General features: G+C 36.4%; 1 protein-coding gene across 5 annotated transcripts in view; it reads left to right on the top strand.

Annotated features, from left to right (window-relative positions):
* The window catches only part of Ccdc85a (coiled-coil domain containing 85A), a 184,081-nt gene extending 167,195 nt beyond the window's left edge, over positions 1-16,886 (top strand). The window contains exons 4-7 of one of the 5 annotated variants that reach the window (XM_038311414.1): positions 6,228-6,362; positions 9,653-9,772; positions 12,851-12,949; positions 16,797-16,886. In XM_038311414.1, coding sequence (XP_038167342.1) covers positions 6,228-6,362; positions 9,653-9,772; positions 12,851-12,949; positions 16,797-16,886 — 444 coding nt within the window. The remainder of the gene's footprint in view (positions 1-6,227; positions 6,363-9,652; positions 9,773-12,850; positions 12,950-16,796) is intronic. The other 4 variants (XM_038311428.1, XM_038311421.1, XM_038311436.1 and 1 more) reach the window with 4 other exon arrangements.
* The last annotated feature ends 2,325 nt before the right edge of the window (positions 16,887-19,211 follow it).

Here is a 19,211-nt window from a genome sequence, read left to right as displayed (position 1 = left end):
ATACCCAAAGGAAACTTAATCATACTACAAGAACATTTGTTCAACTATGTTCACAGTAGCATTTTTATAATAATCAGAACCTGGAAACAACCTAGATGCCCTTCAGCCAAAGAATGGATGAAGAAAATGTGGTACATTTACAAAATGGAACACTACTCAGCAGTAAAAAACAATGGCAACTTGAAATTTGCATGCAAATGGATGTAACTAGGAAAAAAAATCTTGAGTGAGGTAACCCAGACCCAGAAAGATGAGCATGGTATGTATTCACTCATTAGTGGATACCAGCTGTAAAGCAAAAAATAACAAGCCTATAGTCCATGACCCCTGAGATGCTAAGTAACAAGGAGAATCCTAAAAGAAACATATATAGATCCCCTTGGGAAGGGGAAATAGACAAGATCTCCTGAGAAAATTTAGAGCATGGCGATGGGGACAGAAGGGAGGACAAAAGGGAAAGAGGAGGGAAGGAGAGGAGTGGGGAGGAAAACCTGAGGAAACAGGATGGTCAAGATGGGGAAGGAACCGAGATGAAGTGCATGGAAAGAGATATCTTGATTGAGGGAGTCATTACAGGGTGAGCAAAAAACCTGATACTAGAAAAATTCCCAGGAATCCACAAAGATGTTCCTAGCTAAGACCCTAAGCAATAGTGGAGAGGGTGCCTGAATTGGCTTTGCTCTGTAGTCAAATGGATAACTATTTAAATGTCACCATAGAACCTTCATCCAGCAACTAATGGAAACAGAAGCAGAGATCCACAGGAGAGCACTAGTCTCAGATCCCAAGATCCAGTTGAAGAGTGGGAGGAGTGAGAAAATGAGCAAAGAGGTCAAGACCACAATGGAGACACCCACTGAAACAGCTTAGCTGAACTAACAGGAGTCTACCAACTCTGGCCTGACAGTGAGGGAACCAGCATAGGACCAAAGTAGGCCCTCTGAATGTGGGTGACAGTTGTATGGCTGGGGCAGACTGTGGGGCCACTGGCAGTGAAGCCAGAATTTATCTCTACTCCTTGTACTGACTTTGCAGAACCCACTCCCCCTCTTAACTCTTCCCAGAAACCTTCATCACGCTCCCTACCAAGTTCCTTTTTTTGTTTGTTTTTTTTAAGAACCCATTGAATTTAGTTAGTGTTGTGGGGCAAGTCAGTGGAAGATGGTCAATCAATCAGGTACCACACTCCTAAAGAAAACTGGTTATCTACTCTACTATTCATGAATGTCAATAGCTCCTTAGCTAAGGGTAGAGGCTCCTGACCTCTCCATCCTCCATGATGGAATGCTGATTGGCTTGATCCAATGGATTCTTGTGCAGGCAGCCATAGCTTCAATGAGTTCATGAGTACATTTCTCGTTCACGTCCAGAAGACATTGTTTTGTCCTAGTCTCCTAAGTTCTTGATCTTAGAGTCTTCCAAAATTTCTCTGAGTCTGGGAGAAAGGGGGTATGATAGAGAAGTTCAGTTTACAGCTAAACATTTCTCAGGCACTTATTCTCTGCACTTTGATGAGTTTTGAGTTTCTATGTTAATGACCTCCACTGAACAAAGAAGCTGCTTTGGTGCAAACTGAGGGCTGCATTAATCTGTGGGCATGGAGATATGTAGTTATAGGAAAAAATTGGGTGCTAGGTTCATTTAGAAAAATAATAGTGATAGGTTCACCCTCGACCCTATTAGCTCCTTAGCAATGGATTCTTAGATGATGGAGGAGGGTCATCTGTCTATGTGTTACTTTCATTGGTTAATAAAGAAACTGCCTTGGCCCTTTTATAGGACAGAAAATTAGTTAGGTGGAGTAGACAGAACAGAATGCTGGGAAGAAGGGAAGTGAGGCAGACACCTTAGGCAGTTGCCATGATTCTCCTACCTGAGATGGATGTAGGCTAAGATCCTTCCCTGTAAGCCACCACCTCGTGGTGCTACACACATTAATAGCAATGGGTTAATCAAGATGTGAGAGTTAGCTAATAAGAGGCTGGAACTAATGGGCCAGGCAGTGTTTAAAAGAATACATTTCTGTGTAATTATTTTGGGTAAAGCTAGCTGTGCAGGAGCCGGGTGGCAGGAAGCAGCCCGCCACCTCAACACTACACTTGGCCAGATTTACAATGCCAGGCATTTGTTTTCTCCTGTTGAATGGGCCCTAAATCCAATTAGAATATGGTTGGTTATACCCATAACATTCCTGCTACTGCTGACCTCCTATGCGTAACTTTCATGGGTGGTCATTTTTGTAGCTGACCGTTTTCATATCTTAGGAAGACTGTTGACTTTTCTCTCCTGGCAGACTATGGAGTGCTTCTGGTATTGTGAGAGCTAGCCAGGGTTGAGAAGGCTTCCTTGACAGCATAGCTGGGTTTCTCCATGTCCTGTCACTAAAGTGTGTGGTATCTTCAACCAGAGTGTCTTACTATCAAGTTCTGGTGAACAGATAAGAATAGTGGCAAGAGTCTGTATTGTTTTGAGGGATATCTGGAAATCCTTTGATCAACAACTTGAAGGGAGGTATACAAAATATTTAAATACATTTTTAATAGATTTTAAAAATAATTTAGGTTTTCTTTGAATAAAAGCTTTTATGTATTGTCTTGAATACAAAACAGGGAGTATCAGCATTGCTAAGCCTACGTATGTAAGGAAAGCTTCTGGGTAGTCTGCCAAGATGATCCTCCAAGTCCATCATCTAATCTGTACTTCTCTGTTTGTGCAGCTTCAGTTCTGCAGGATTTACCAATGGAGAATAGACAAAGACTAAGCAAGGCACATTAGCCGATCAATCTTGAGGCATCCATAGTTGACTTTCTATATTGATAGGAAGAATGGTTCCTAATTTTATTCTACATGCATTACTTCTGATAAGTGGGAGGCCTGTGGATATAAAACACTGCAATATTATTTCATGTAGATGTAGATATTTGTGTAGATGTATGTATTGCTATATATTTTACTCCCCATGTGTCTATAAAAGCACATACCTAACATACACATACATTATTCAATTCAATAATAAGTATTCAATAATAAGTCGGGTAGCTCACATTGCAGAATTTCATAGTAGAATATAAAACTCAGGAAACATTATTATTTTGTAAATGCATTTTCCTTAATTAAAAATGAATCAAGGATTTTAGTGAAAGCTTTATTTTTAAGGCATTTTTTTCTCTATTACAGAGACTACAAATCAAATTGTGAATAATTGTCTTTAATGATTTGCATTTTATCTAAGAGAATAATAGGTATTTTAAAATGATTTTATTATTTATGTAAGGAATAATTAAACTATAGATTGACTCAAATTTGAGGAAAATCATGATTGTAATAAGAAGTTAAATTGTTTCTTTTACCTAATTGGCTTTTGTTTCCTTAGTTTACATATGTAACCCCCTAAGAAAACTAGGAAAAGATAGTATATTTTATCTTAGAGACCCTTGTACATGTTCAGATAATGAGAATCACTCCCTGAAAGAGTCCTGACTAGAAATTAAATGCTCGGATATGGTTCTTGCATGTTGAATATATGTTTAAGTACAGAGGAGTTTGAAAAAGACACCAAACCTCTGACCCCTAGACTATAGGCATGGGCTCCAGCAATAGCCATATGTTGTGGCTATGAGGATGGTTTCCATGTCTTCTTCCTTTCTAAGTCAGTGAGGTAGAAGGCCCTAGATCAGACTGACTCATAAGACCCAGGATAGCTTGAGCTTAAATATGAGCTACTTTATGTTTTCCAACCCTTTATTATTGAGATTTCCAATGAGTCATTATTAGTGGATTAGTCATAATGAGAAGCTTTATTTTGTCTGGTTTGCTGAGAAACCTGGCATTATAGGGGTACACCCTGGACAGTCCCTTTTGTCTTCCTCTTAGGTCTTAATTTTAACTCCTCCTTTATCACCAGTTTCTAAAGCATCTTATTTTCTATACTCTGCCCCTTTCAGAAATGCCTAGAGTTTGAGAGAATAAAAACAAATCACCTCTTCTATTGAAACTTAGGAAGAATGATTTTTAATTTGACTCTCACCCATTTTCTTTCCTCTTTTATATATATTCACTTTTTATCGACTCACTTTTCCAAACATATATAGAGATTATATTAAAGATTATGTAGGAAATGAATACATTTTTACATTTCAAAAATTATTTCAATTTAATGGTAGCAAGACTACTGGGGGATAATTATTACTGTATGGGGCAATTGATGACTATGTTGCTGGCAATAATTCCAGAGGTGGAAATACTAAAGATCTCTTCTGTTTTGTGAAGTTGTTTTGAGAAAATTTTATGGTGGATAACTGGAGTGCTGGCAAAAGGCTGAGATTCTTTGTTGGTGGAAATGAAGAGCAAAAGTCTGTAGCTGTCCCAGAATGCATTTTTCCAGATACCTAAATTTTATAACAAGTGTTGCCATAAGTTAGCAAATCAAGAATTCTGATTCTCCAGAGGCACCTCTTTCTTCCTTAAAATGGTTCCTTAAAATATCATCATCAAGTTAGAGATTCTATTGTAGATTTCATGGATAAGGTAACATTTTACTATAAAGCACAAATGTCAGGATTTAGCCTCATGAAGGAAGAATGAAAATAACTTTAGTCCTGCATGATTTGTTTACTTAACTGGAACTAAAAAATTCAAGGTCTGAGAGATGTGTAAGTCATGGAAATCATCTAATCCAGATGACTTGGAAAAGTATCTATAAAATTTGCATTTATATTTAATGATTCTCTCAGAAATAGAACTGATTAGTGTGGGTGGAAGATAAAAAAACCTATCAACCATTTTTAATGTGATGAATGTAATAATTTTGATAATCAAATGAGTTAGATGTCTACATATGAGATAAGTAACAAAAGAACAATTCTCATGTTGGTATTGCATGCTGAAGCGAGTGTAGAGTTTTCTGGTACATATGAAGAGCAGTGTGTGTGTGACTTGACATGTGTCCCTGGTGTTGACTTCACAGTCCAGGGTTTGGGGTATCAGCTACTATAGACATTTGCCGTCTTTGACTTAAGTCCATGGTGTATTTTCCTCTATTGTCCCTCAACGTTACAATGAGAATGACACCAAAGTGCTACCTTTCAGGAAATGGAAATTAAAACTAAAGTATTTTGTAAAATTCCTTTTACTTTTGAGGTTATAATTACATTATTTCTCCCTTACCCTTTTTCTGTTCAAACTCTCTCTTATACTCCTTGTCTTCTTTCAAATTCATAGCCTCTGTTTCATTAGGTTTTGTTATATGTACATATGTATACACATATATGTTCCTAAATATAACATGGTCAGTCTGTATAATGTTACTCATATGTATGTTTTCAGGTATTGGAAGACCAAGTGTTGGTCTAGTAGACAGGCAGAGTAGATGGGGAAAGATCATGAGACCTCAGCCTTACAACAGAGAACTAAAACATTTTATTCCCAGCTCCAATCTCTCAGAATTCACCCCCTCATGTCTAGAATGGTATTGTTGGCCATTATGTGGGAGGGATGTTTGGTTATTTTTCTGTGGGACATAGTAGCTTTAGGAAGAAAAAGACACCGTGTTCTAATAAGTTCATTTTCATATATATTTATACAGGTTGGTCATGCAGAAAGTCTGCAGTTTCAGGAAACTTATTTTTAGAATTTTCTTTTGCCAATTTGTATTATTCCTACTATCAATTAGTATAGAAATTTGAACATTGATTACTTAATAGAAATTTGGCATTGAAAAGTTATTTTAATGCCTCTTAGGATTTTATAATTTTTCCTATGCAGCAGTTTTGGTTGAGAATTTGACATATTATCAGTTTAATTTCCAACTTGTATTTATTACTAAGCATTCATATTGCTTCAAACTGTATTACTAATGATTTCTGTTAAATTCAGAAGTTCCACAGTTTATATATCTGGAAGATTTGTGATAATTTTGTTGCTAATAAGTGAAATCTGTGAAATGACAGCCTTTAACTATCTTTAAGTACTTTTCTTTAAGCTCACCCTTATCATCTCCTTTTGATAGCTTGGGGTTGCAGTTGTCATTGCCTAAGTGACAGCACTGTTAGTTTCAACATAAACTTCTGACTGTCACCTTGAACTTCCCCCAGATCCAGGTGCATGCTACAGCTCGCCATTGTGGTCATTGTGGTTCATCTCATTAAGCTTCTTATTCTGTCTGCTTTCTTGAGTCTTGGGAAAAAGTATTTTTCTGAGTGATTGTACCATATTGTTCCAAATATAAGGCCACCCAGAATAGAAGTCAACCTCCAACTAGAAACAGCTCAAATATGGAGAAAGGCTGGGGGCCCAGAGCCCGGCGGGTCTTGCAGTGGTGGCAAGGGTGCCGAGGAATAGGACGATGCCTGCCCTCTTTCCCGGTGAGTGAAGATGAGCCAGTTAACTGCATTTGCTTGTGTATAACCAGATGGCCTCTGTGGCTAGAGGAATCTCTATAATTGGGGCGGTGGGTAGATAATGTCTGTACACATGGAGGAAGATGGCTGTATGGGTAGGGGTAGAGATTCTATTTACATGGAGGAAAGTTGCTGTGTGGGAAGGGGCCAGGAAAACAGGAGTATAATCTTTTACCTTTTACCAGTTATCTTAGTTTATTCTGAGCCAGGGGTCAAGGTTGATCAAGCCCAACTACACAAGAAGACAAAAATGCCTTCAAGAAAAGAAATGAAAGTCCAGGTGCATCCAGGAAGTCTAGAAAATTATTCCTTGCCCATGCACTGGTGACTGGAGATTTTTGCATATTGTATGTGTTTGCAGCATTTCTACATATGTGGTTTGAATGCAAGCAACTCAAGATCAAATCATATGTCCTATTTTTTAAGGTTTTTCTATCTTTAAATTCCTTGTTTTCAGAGCCAGTCTTGTATGGTTTAAGTAAGAGACCTTAATCTTATTGAAACAAGCTCTGAGAGACTCTTCGGTATCATTTGTTGTACTGCATTCTACTCAGTAGGACATTAAAAACTAGTTTAGCCAAAATATATAAGTCAACCGAGAGTACCTACTGAATGAGCCTACGTAATTCTCCAAATTCCTCAGAAGCATTTAGATAGATGAACTTCTACTCTGTTAGAGGAGACAGAGTGAAATGCTGGATCTAATGTTACAATCTAGAAAGCCATTTAGTACATTTGGTATTAATCTTTACCATGTATTTGGTTACTTTTGGGCCTCCAAAGTAGATACACACACAGACACACGCACGCGCACGCGCACACACACACACACACACACACACACACACACACACATGCATAATATTTGGGGAAGGAGGGAGGGAACACACTTTAATCCTCCTGGATGATTACTAGTCCATGCCCTCAAAGCTAATTTAAATTTAAAGTTTTGAAAGATAATACATTTCCCCTAATAAATATTACAAGTGAGAGCTTATTATAATCGTTTTCAAAGGAAACTAATAAGCCAGGTGGTGGTGGTACATACCTTTAAGCCAATACTCAGAAGTCAGAGACAGACAGATCTCTGCAAGTTTGAGTTCAGCCTGTTTAGCAGAGGGAGTTCCAGAACAGCCAAAGATACCAAGAGAAACCCTGTCTCAAAAAGGAAAAAAAAAACACCAAAATGTTTATTTCTTAATAGCTATGATAAGTACAGGACTCTCTCTAAGTTCAAGCAATCCCAGCTGGCCCAGATGATTAGGTTTAAAGACAATAGACAATATTAATGTTGACTTTCAAATCTTTATTAAGTCAAATTGTTTTTAAAAACAGGGGATCCCTACCTAAGCATGCCATTCCTAATGTACCTGTTTATTGGCTAAATGCAGAAAGAGAATCTTTAAGAAAAACTGTGCATAAAAGAGGGTTAAGAAAGGAAATGGCAGGATAGTCACCCACATGGCAATATTTATTGTCTTGTGTCTCAGATCACCAAGCAGAAGAATAGTGCACTGTTCCAAATGGAAGGTGAGCTGAATGCACACACACTAAATGTGCTTTTCTGAAAGAGTTGCTAGGATGGTACCAGCTGGGGAGAACTGCAGACAAACAGTGTCACTCAGGAAGAAGAGTTTCATTGCCACTCATCCAGTTTGGAATCACTTAATCTAAAGAGAAAATTTGTATACAGTTTAGGGGCTGGAAAGGTCTGTTTTCCAACTATCATTAAATCTCAGGAAATTATCTCATTCTTATGCATATCAGTGTTATTGTGTCTTATTTAAGATACAAACCTATAAAAGGCAAACTTAATAATTTAATTTTCAAGAGGGTTTGGGGGGGATGTTATATTTAACAAACCTATTTCTTTACCTGCTCTTAATGTAAGACTTTGTAGCAACCAAGGAGAGAGTCTAAAGAAGTATAACAATGTCTCATTGGACCTCAACCTCTTCCTGGCGGTTAGTTTGGGTGGGAGGCAGGAGCAGTTAGATTGTATGGTTTTGTAGCTTATCCTTCATAGACTTGTTGGAAGTAATGTAGAGCCTTGAGCTATGGTATGGAAGGAAATGACAGCAACAAGAGAAGGGATATAATATTCCAAATTTTACGGGTTGTTAAATTTTATGTGAATTGCATTGGATGCTTATGGCCTGTAACTATAACTATTGCTGTGTGCAGCTTGGCCTCCACTCCCTGAAAATGTTCACCACGGACAATCTTCTGTGGTTGTTATAATCTAATGTCCCAACACTGTTGTCTCTTCCTTTATGAATTTACATTGCACCTTTAGTGGTTCCTACTACTTAGGAAGATTTTTTTTTTTAACAAGACCAACTAACATCACTGATTAATCTATTAGTTGTGGCTAAATCTTTAGGTTTTTTTTGATGGGCAGAAATTAAAATTCTTCAGGTCCCTTGAGAATGAAATGCTCCACAAAAATACAGGTTTGGAAATTTCCCCTTGCTACTTTTCTAAAGAAGATAATTGTTGCTCTCTTTCTCCTTGTTGATCCATTATTAGCCTTTCCTCAATCAATATTCAGAAAACCTGTAGACCGCTGAGAGGATGTCCTAGGTGACTATGGCTCACACAGGTTTAATTAATCATTTCTCACCCACTGAGTTGAAGAATAATTAATTAACAAATATGTAACTTGTATATATTTTGGTTTTCATTTTAACAGAGGCTAGGAAATGAATACCTGCTTGAGGAAATGTTTAGCAAGCAAAGCCTTTTTAAAAAATGTTCTGTTATTATAGGCCTTTCCCCCAACAAGGTTTTTTTCAAGAAATACAATTTCTCCAGTGTAACAGTGTTACGTGTTAGTGTTTTCCTGAGTCCTATGAACTATGACATTTGACCTGCTGAGTAAATGTGTTTCACTTAGTTGTGGAGTAACTCATGCATGAATTCCTTGCTCTTCGGGTCTTTAGGTTTCAAACATCAGTCTTGAAATGTTCTTAAGAGTCATTCCTTGTGGGTATTGCACTCTTTGGTAAACTGGAGATGACATCCAGACTCTTATGGGGATGGCTTCTTTTTTTTCATCACTCGAGGACAGCTGTATTTCAATGGATAGAATGAGCATGTCTAGGATAGGGTAAGAAAACTGAGGGGGAGGTGATAGAAAAAAAAATAATAAAATGGCTATTGCTCATTTGATGGTGAGACTGCATATTTAATGGCATCTGTACGGTTATAAACGACTTTTGTTTTAATAACAAAGTTGTTGGTTTTCTACTAAGGGTTCTTTTAGGTTGTCATCAGGGGCTGAAGGGAGTAACAGTTCCCCCAACTCTCCAGCTAGCTTCAGTGGACATACCACATCTTCTCAGCAGCCTGAACCTGTGGTACATTCTCTTAAGGTAACCAATGTGTGCACCCATTTCTCCAGAACCTCAGTTGTGTCGTGGTTTGCTTGCTGTAGTCTGGCAGTCCTCAGTCTTGCTGTAACCATAGATACTTTATTTTTAACCCTCTTTTTCGGTGTAACTTTTTAATCTGTGTGATTTTTTTTTTAATTTGTGAACTGACAGTGGGCTTGAGTGTGGAAGGTTAAATACCTACTTTTGTTATTCTGCTTGAGTAATGTGATTCGTTTCTATCTGCATTGAAACTGAAGTCTGTTGTGCATGCATATCCATGTGAAAATGTTGTTACAGGGTTTCTGTGTGCAATGCTTATGGCATAGATATCACCACACATATGGCATTAGTAAGACTGTCAACGTGAGGAAGGCAGTTGAAGTTATTACATGAAGTTATTCAATGACTATTTTTCTATTAAGTCTAATTAAGTCTTCAAATCCCAGTTACTGTTCCTTAACAGGCACATTAGAAAAAAATAAATGGTCTCTAGTTTTGACTTTTACTTCAGATTCAATGGTGACAATGAAAATTTGGGCAAAATTAATAATTTATTTCATTAACTAATGATGTTTTCTAGTAAATAAAATTAAGCATTACAATTAAAATTAGTATTAAATAATTTAAATGATTACCTAAGATTATAAAGTGTTTATTTATGCAGGCAATAGAAATCACTTTAAGAACTGAGACAATTACTAAGTATGAATTGTTGTCCTTCAGATAGGCTCATATTTTGAACAGTTTTAAGCAACCTTATCTGAACCATAAAGCACTAAGAGGGCTTAAGGTTAACTTTTGATATATAAGCTTTCTAACTCTTCTTAAAATTATTTCACTTACTTAAAATTATTCCGACTTACCATCAGACTAAACTTGACCTTTTCGAGAGTATGCCAAAGCCTGGTATGCAGATAAATTGATGAGAACCTCAAAGACACACTTTGATTTTTGTGATTTAACTTCAATGAGAGATTTAGCTCTCAGTGTATTTTGCTTTGGTTTACAGAAAATGAATTCATGTTCCTCAAACATGTACTGATTGCAAGTAAGAGCACCACTCTGGTGGATACTGTCAGTGCGCTAGACTCCTGCCTTAGGAGAAAACACAACCAGCAACTGAGTGGAACAGGTATAAAGTAACAGCAAGGTTTTAGGGCCCTGCTCTGCCTCTGGCAGGTGTGGGCTTAGTGGCAGATCAGGCCTTTCCTCTCTGGTTGAGCTTTAGGGTGAATCAGGCACCAGCCATCTGAAAGCATTTAGAACTGGAAAAGACCCACAGATCAGCTTCAACCTTATAGAAGTTCAGATTTTTTTTTCTTGCAAAATTTCCAAAAGCAACACCTTACCCTGTTACTCAAACTGTTTGAAAGCCATTTCAACCTGCAGCCTTTTTGGATGTCAAATGTGGCAGTTAAATTCAATGCACATAGTGAGGCACACTGAAATCTCCTAACTTCTCAGTGCAACTTTGAGTGTGGCCTCGAAGGACAGGAATGGCAAGAAAAGGACCCTTAATTTTCTATGAAATGAGTCTTTAATTTCTGTGTAAAATGTTGTCTGGAGAGAGGGTGGGTTTACCAGGAGACACATGGTTTCCTTCTTGGGTGAGTGGTGAGACTAAGCAGGCAGACATCTTTAGAAGATCTGGAATATCCAAAGTGCTCACTTCTGGGACTTTCCATGTCAGAAGTATGTGCAGACATATACACTGGAAAATACCTCGTAAGATCAGTATGCAAAATAATACGGCAATAGAAAATAATTCAGTTTCTCCCTTTTGATACATTTGAAAGAAAACACCAGACTTTAATGAACACTGGGCCTGTTTTGTTGAGAAATGTTATAAATCAGTGAGAGAAGCTGGTCCGTTTTAATAAAAGTATGTTTCCCTGGCTCTAAAGTATATGATTACTATTAATGGCAGCTTAGTTTAGTAGAGATGAACTGATTTGAAGTACACGCTGTTTTCAGGTGTATTACAAATTGAATGTGTAGGCAGATGTTCAAGGGGATCTTTACATTTTCAGGCTGAAGTGATTTCGTCTTAGTATGTAAAGAAGTCTAGTATCAAAAATTTCAAAGAAAATGTTGGTATCAGTATGGTGATAATGAAAAGGAGATTTTGAATAAGACTATTACAAAATTAAACTTAGTCTCAGTGTTTATGAACTTGACATGGAGACCCTAATTACTCACTGGTATTAATTATTGGGATACACCCTTAGTTGTTGCCTTCCTGACCATGATGACAATAGGAATAAGCTATTTAGTAAGTCCTAGTCTGGGGTGGATGCTGCAGAATAAGGATTGCTTTTTATGCTATACCAATGCTTTGGCTTGCAAACCACTCCAACAGTGACAAGTGGTACCCTTCTGTACCACAGGCTGTTACTACATGAAAATGTTGGCATTTAAAAAGCAATATATTTGGCCTATTTAGGGACATTTTAGAGAAGTAGAAACATAGGCCAATAAACATGTTTAAAAGACAGTTAAAGCCCACTGCTCAAATGAAAAAAATATCTCAAGTGTTGCTTGGATATTTTCACTGTAAGAAGTCAGGAAGTATTTCTCTTCAAGATCTGTCCCCACATTCTTTCTTTGGCCCTAGTCCAGGCAAGAACACTGAACTTGTAGTGTTCATCTGCATACTTCATATGCATATTCTTTTGTAGCCATCTTTTCTATAGGCCTTGTCTACATATCACTTGGACCATTTGGCATATAATTAATTGTATTCACTGTTGCATTGGAGCAAGAGTTATTGACTATACCCTAAATGACTCACACTATTAGATATCTTAATGACTAACTTACTGCACCTAATTATTTTAGACATTAATGAATTCAATTGACCATACGTAACATAATAGATTGCTTTGAACAGCCGCTTGAAATAAATCAACAAAATGCATTTCAGGTTTCAGATTAAAAAAAAAGATTTTGCCATATATGAACCTATTCTGATATGGGAGAAAACTTAAGATTTGACAAAGCTGAGATCCTTGATGGTGTTATCATAAACTGACAGATTTACCCCATGTGAAATTTGCTTTTCTTTTTCAACAAATCCAGGTCTTGGATGTTCAGGAAACTATAGACCGTCAACAGGGTAAAGAGTATGACCATGACCTTAGTGAGACAGAAAAAGCTATAGTCAGAGAAATGTGCAATGTAAGTCTGATGTGCTTGATTGTGTATTCTGTGTTACAGCCTTATCACAGTTCAATTATTCTTTTAAGAATATCTACTTTGAAAATTGCTGGCCAAATGTCTTTACATTTTTTATATGAAAATAAAACAATTGCCCTTGTTTTTATTTTCAGTTTGTTTTATTGCAAGGATATTCATACAGTCATGCTGAAAACCACCAAGATCAGTGGGTTCGGCAATATAGTGCTTGCCCACTACATGCAAAGCCCTGGGTGTGATCAGAAATGATCAGTCAGTTCTGCATTCCAGAATGACCTATGAACATTTTTAGCTATTGAATTTAAGACATTTTAAAAGGAAAAAAAACTTTCAATGAATAACCCCACAAATCAATTACTTTCCTAGCTAATATTTACTTGGTTCATAGATGATATATGCACCCTTCATATCATACTAAGTATTGTTTTCACATTTCGTAGCCAACTCCAACTTAGACACTGGTAAGGCAAAATAGGTGCACCAATGGGATAGCTGAATAAACATCTATCCACAAAGTTAGAGAAATTAGTTAAAACTTGACAATGTAATTGTTAGTTGACATAATATTTAATCAAGAATACAGTCATGCAACTTTGAAGAGGTAAATGAATTATTATAGAACAATGCATTTGTTAAATATAACAAGCCATGATTAAGCCCTAATCTTAATTGGCTTTGTGTTGTTGCATTGTGTTTTTATCCTCATATTTTAGGTTTGTATCATAGAATAACAAACTTGTTTAGAAATCTCTTCTAGCTTTACATGTATTGAGCTCATATATTCTCAGATCTGGTTCACCACCTCATGATATTTCTGGAATCCAGTAAATGATCTTTAAGTCCCATGGGCATTTTATATGTGCTGAGGTGAGAAATTTCAAACCTCTTGCTTGCCTGTGTTGTGGCTGCTTTCATTTTGCAATCTTTCCCAAGCACCTTTCATTGCTACATATCTGTTGTTTGGTTTTAAATGATCATGGTTCTACATATCATTTCCTAAATATATTACTGTTCACCCGCTGTAGCTTTTCAACTTGTGCTTAAGATCTTTCCATTTGAACATTTATCCTATAAATTTACAGCTTTGAGTCATAAGCCTAGGGATCTTGTTGCTTCTCATTTATTTACTGTCAAAATGGAAGTAAAATTCAGTTTATAGGCACTTTAGTACTGGGAGAGAAGCACACAAACCATCCTCTGGTAGCCTCTTAGAAGTGTGGGGAGCTCCCTAATTGGGTTTCTCTATTTAACACCAGTTACAGGTTATTTGGATGTATCACCTTGGCCAAGAGCCCCAACACTCACATTATACGTTTGAAGGGATTAAGACCCCAAAATGAAGCTACTTGCTCAAAGTGACTAAGGAACTTGCCTGTGTTGTGGCTGCTTTCCTTTTGCAATCTTGTTTAAGATCTTTCCATTTGAACATTTATCCTATAAATTTACAGGTCAATGTTTTAGCCAGGTCTCCTTTGAGGACCAGCTGTTTTTAACTCTCACCATAAAGAAAACTTCCTAAACACGTTTTGTAATGATGATTTCTTTTTGTTTGCCTTAAAAGGAGACTATATTCTCATGATCTTTTAACTATACAAGATTATAAACTCAATTCACCCATCTTATTTATTTTTATAGTTCCTCTCGGGTCTCTTTTTCTAATTGTCCATGTTTGCAGTTGGTCTCTATATTACAAAGAGAAAATGAAAACCAAACCTTAGCTCTGGTTCTTAAACACCAACTTAGAAACAATTTTAAATAGCACCATTATAAATTGCATAGACCTCAGCTGTTACACAGAGAAACCCTGTCTCAAAGCAACAGCACCAACAAAAAATCAAATGGCCATCAAAAGCACACAGTAAGTACTGGAGAATAATCAAAGGTAATAAGGAAAGAAGATTACAAGGCAGTTTCATAAATAATCTTCCTGGAAAGCAGGTAACAACGATTACAAAGATTTCCTATTTTAGGATCTATAAATTGTTATAATGTCACAAAATTGTGTGTGATATTATAAACTTAATAAGTCTCTGAAAAAAAACTCAAGGTAATGGGATTTTTTTCAGTTTCTGATATTCTTCCTGGATGTAAGTGGGTGACATCAACTCACACAAAAAGACTCTTATCCACATACTATCACACTGTTTAATGAACAGTTAGTTGGTTCTCTTCTAAGGATAAACATACTGCCATCTGAGAACTGTAACCATCATCTTTAGCAACCTTGTCATTTTAGGCTTGTCTGAAATCTTCCAGTGACAATTAAGATACCTGATCATTTCAGTCCCACTCTGGTTACAGCCCTTTTCTGTTTCTCATCAAGGTAGTACCCCTTAGTGGCGTTGTTTTATTAGAGACTCCTGCCTTCAGTAGGAGTTTCCTTTCCCCTCACTGTATTACCTGGGTGTGGACATTCCACAATTCAGTAACTAAAGAAGAGTTGCACATTTGCTTTGCAACAGCCAGTGTTTTTACATCTGCAGTTATTCTATGGTCTTCAGATAGATCCCTTGCTTCCAAATCAGACATTCAATCATTCTGGGTAGAATTGATTCTATTTATGAGCTGGAAAGGGTAAATGCATGGCATCTTTTGAGACTTTCTTGGCTTTTTGTGTATGGCTGAAGCTGTCAATTGCTATAAAATTCTATTCCTTGTATTTAAAGACCATAACTAAAATTACCCTTGAGGGTAATACGCTGTTACCCTATACAATGGTGGGCTCTTTTAATTCCACTGTCTTGGAAACGAAGAAAAACAGAAGTCTCTGTGTATCACTGTAAATGGCAATCATTGTCCCTAGTGAATCTAATTGAAAGCAAAATAAAAAGAGATAGTCTCTTTGTTGCTAATGAACTACTGGCTTTGTGTTCATACTAGAGCACCATAAATTTGTGTGAAATTTATCAGGTTAACACAGTCCTCACAGTGAATAGTCTAGGTATTATGATATTATATGTACACTGTGTGTATACATGCATCTGCTTATGCCAGTTAGTACTTGTCTATTGGAATTTTTGCTGACCTCAATAATTTAATACGTTATTCTTAATATTACCCATTTTCTAATATCCATTAAAAATGGCCCATGTTTTAATAGGTTGGAATTGTATTTCTTTTTGGATTTCCTTAACACCATGTTTAGTTGCTTTCTGTTCTGGAAATGAGAGAATTCCCTGGTAGCTTGTTATCTGAAATTCATGACAACCACATATCCTACTTTGCAAAGATCAGGAAACCAAAATTAGAATATTAGGACTTAATGTGGCTCATGAATGCAAATTCTCTTTTCTAAATGAATTAGACATTTTGTATCTTTTGATATATATATATACATACATATATATGTATGTGTATATATATATATATATATATATATATATATATATATGCTAGAGGAACCAGTCTGCTCTTTGAACTAAGGGCTCTTTATTGTATATGCACATTTAAATCACTTTAGGAACTTTAAATAAAAATACAGATACCAGTGCTCCTCTCTGCCAGCGTCCTCAAAACTTCTGCAGGTGGGAATTATTGCTAGGCCAGAGTTGAGGACCACTCAGATAGCTAGGGGGACATGTCAAGTCTCTATAATATCAGTTCTGGATGCCGGCGGGTGAGGTATAGCATCCTAGCTCTAGAAAAGCCCTTGTGTTCTAGAAACTCTCATCACCATGCTTTACTTTGTGTTTAAACCCATTCGTGTGGAGTTTGTCTTGTCTTTTGCACCTATCTTTGGCCCTCTCCCAGTCCCCCTGAAACTCATGCATCTGTTTCCGTAAGACAGTACATAAGATGCTTATTTCTTTTTTTTTTTTTTTCTTTTAAGGTTGTGTGGAGGAAACTTGGAGATGCTGCAGGCTCATGTCCTGGAATTAGGCAGCATTTGTCAGGAAACCAGTACAAAGGGCCCATGTGAGAAGCACTTCCTTCAAACATGACATCATCACTACCAGAAAGTAAAGAAAAGAAGAAAAAGAAAAAAAGAAAAAATGTCGATTCCTACAAAATGGGACTCACTGCATCACATGGAGTGATTGTACATTGCACATATCTCCCCTCTAAACCCTTCAGTGCAACTTCCCTCATAAAGCTAATTTGTGCTATACTCCTCACTTTAGTGTTCACAGCAGTCTCAAGGTAGCTTCAGAAAACCATTGTTTCCATATCAATATTTTCATGACAACTGAAATGTGTTCAGCTCTCCACATCTATGATTAACACATTGGGTAGTCTGCATGGTTGGATGAGTCCAGTAGCGCCTCCATGGCTTTGATAGAGGTGGTTTATTGTATCTTATAGTGGGGGACTTTTGTACTGTGTGGAAGAGGTATTTTCCAGCATACAAGACTAGGTTGAGAAGCTCCCTCTTGTAGTTCGATTGAGGAAAGATTGCTTCCTAATGCATAATTAGTTGGATGCAAGATAATATTTGATTTCTGTTTTGAATTCTGAGGTGCTAAAATATCACAAAATATTTTACCAGCTAGGAAGGTAGTCGGAATTTTAGAGTGCTTATCAGAGAGTATCACTTTTTTTTAACTGGTCAGAATAGGTATTCTAATTTTGACGGGTTGTTTATAGAGGCAGGTTTTAGGGACATACCACCCTTCATATATATTCAGCATAACAATGTCAACTAACAAGGAAACAAATGTAATTTTTCTAAGTGTTTCGAGTTGTGAGATTGTCTATTTCTACAATTTAGTTTCTAGATATGCTGTATATTTAATAAACTTTATGTAAAATTTAAAATATTGCACTGAACTTATGAAACAAAAGCTTTCTTTGCCTATTTACTGCAGCTATCTAATGTTTTATGAAATTAACGCATGTCCATTATTGAGGCTAAAAGCTCCTGTTCAGATCGCTTGAGCTGTGCTAGCTTTGCTTAGTTTTCTTATTTTTGGTATACATATATAATATTAGAATGTGTGTACTGGAAATGCTGTGATAGATATTTTGTGTTTATCTAAACGCAATGATAGTTTCTTGTATGAATGTGCAAGAGGCCTGTGACAGATGCTGTTTTTACTATAGCTTAAGACTATAAAAGTAGGGATGCAACAATTCCTGGGTATCTTCTGAACTTATGATTTGATTCAGTCAAAATTCTTCCTTATTTTTAGATGGGCTTATTGTATACCATATTAATGGTTATTGGCAGGGGGATGAGAAAGAATTTTGTCATAGTAAAAAAGTATAATTATGATTTTAAAAACTGCCCTCTGAAATACTTTTCTAAAATATTTTTTTCTGAAAATACTTACGAATTCATTTACTATAGAAGGATATTTCCAATTACCATAATGGTTATAATTTAAGACTCTTCCTTTAAAATGTTATTTGTTTAGTGTCTAAGAGAAAATTGTTTGCTCTGTGTACACCTTCCCTCACAGAGGCACCCCACGATTGTTGTCCGCCTACAATCAGAAGATATTTAAACATGTTTTGTGCTTGCAGCGGAGCCTGCAGTAGCAGATACAAAGGACACTGGTCTTTTGACAAAATACTTCTGTAAATTTTGATACTGTATTAAAACTATTTTTTTAAAGTTCCACATAAAATTGAGTATTAAGTATATGTGTTCATCTTAGCAACAGTAATAAATTATTTAATCTCACAGTACTTTTGTCTGTTTTGAAATGTTTCTCTTTAATGGAGTAGATTTCTAATTGTCAATGAAGACCATTCTGCTTTGTGTGATTGTGGAAATAATAGTACCATAGAGGATTAAGTATAGAAAAAAGGCATAGTTTTAAATATGCGAACAAGAGACCTAATAGTTAGAGACATCTTAATTTACACCATTGTCTATTACAGTGTCTGGGATGATTATTTAGTGACAGTTGAAATTATGTATTAAAATCCCCACTCTTTATAAACATACTTGTAAGGGAAATACTAAAATAGCTTTTTAAACAATTAAAGTTATTTTACATATTTGGGGAAAAATATACAATGGTACACAAACTTCTCAGAAGATGGCAAAATAAGGCTTCCTACACTGAGCATTACCCAAGTTTTAAATAGCAGAGCACATTGACCACATGAGTCACACTTAAAAGCTCATTTTAATAAATTTTTTATCTAACCATTCCTGAAACAAAGGCTATATACGTATCTCAGTAGTACCCTTAGCTGCAGTGGGGCTGATAGACTGACAACCACAATCTGACTTCTAATGAATGCCTTTCTCATTTTTAGCACATACTTAAAGCCTAGTAGAAATTCAGACCATCTC

The sequence above is a fragment of the Arvicola amphibius genome, chromosome 1 (assembly GCF_903992535.2).
Source record: "Arvicola amphibius chromosome 1, mArvAmp1.2, whole genome shotgun sequence".
NCBI lineage: Eukaryota > Metazoa > Chordata > Mammalia > Rodentia > Cricetidae > Arvicola > Arvicola amphibius.
This window is presented reverse-complemented; position numbering and strand designations above follow the sequence as displayed.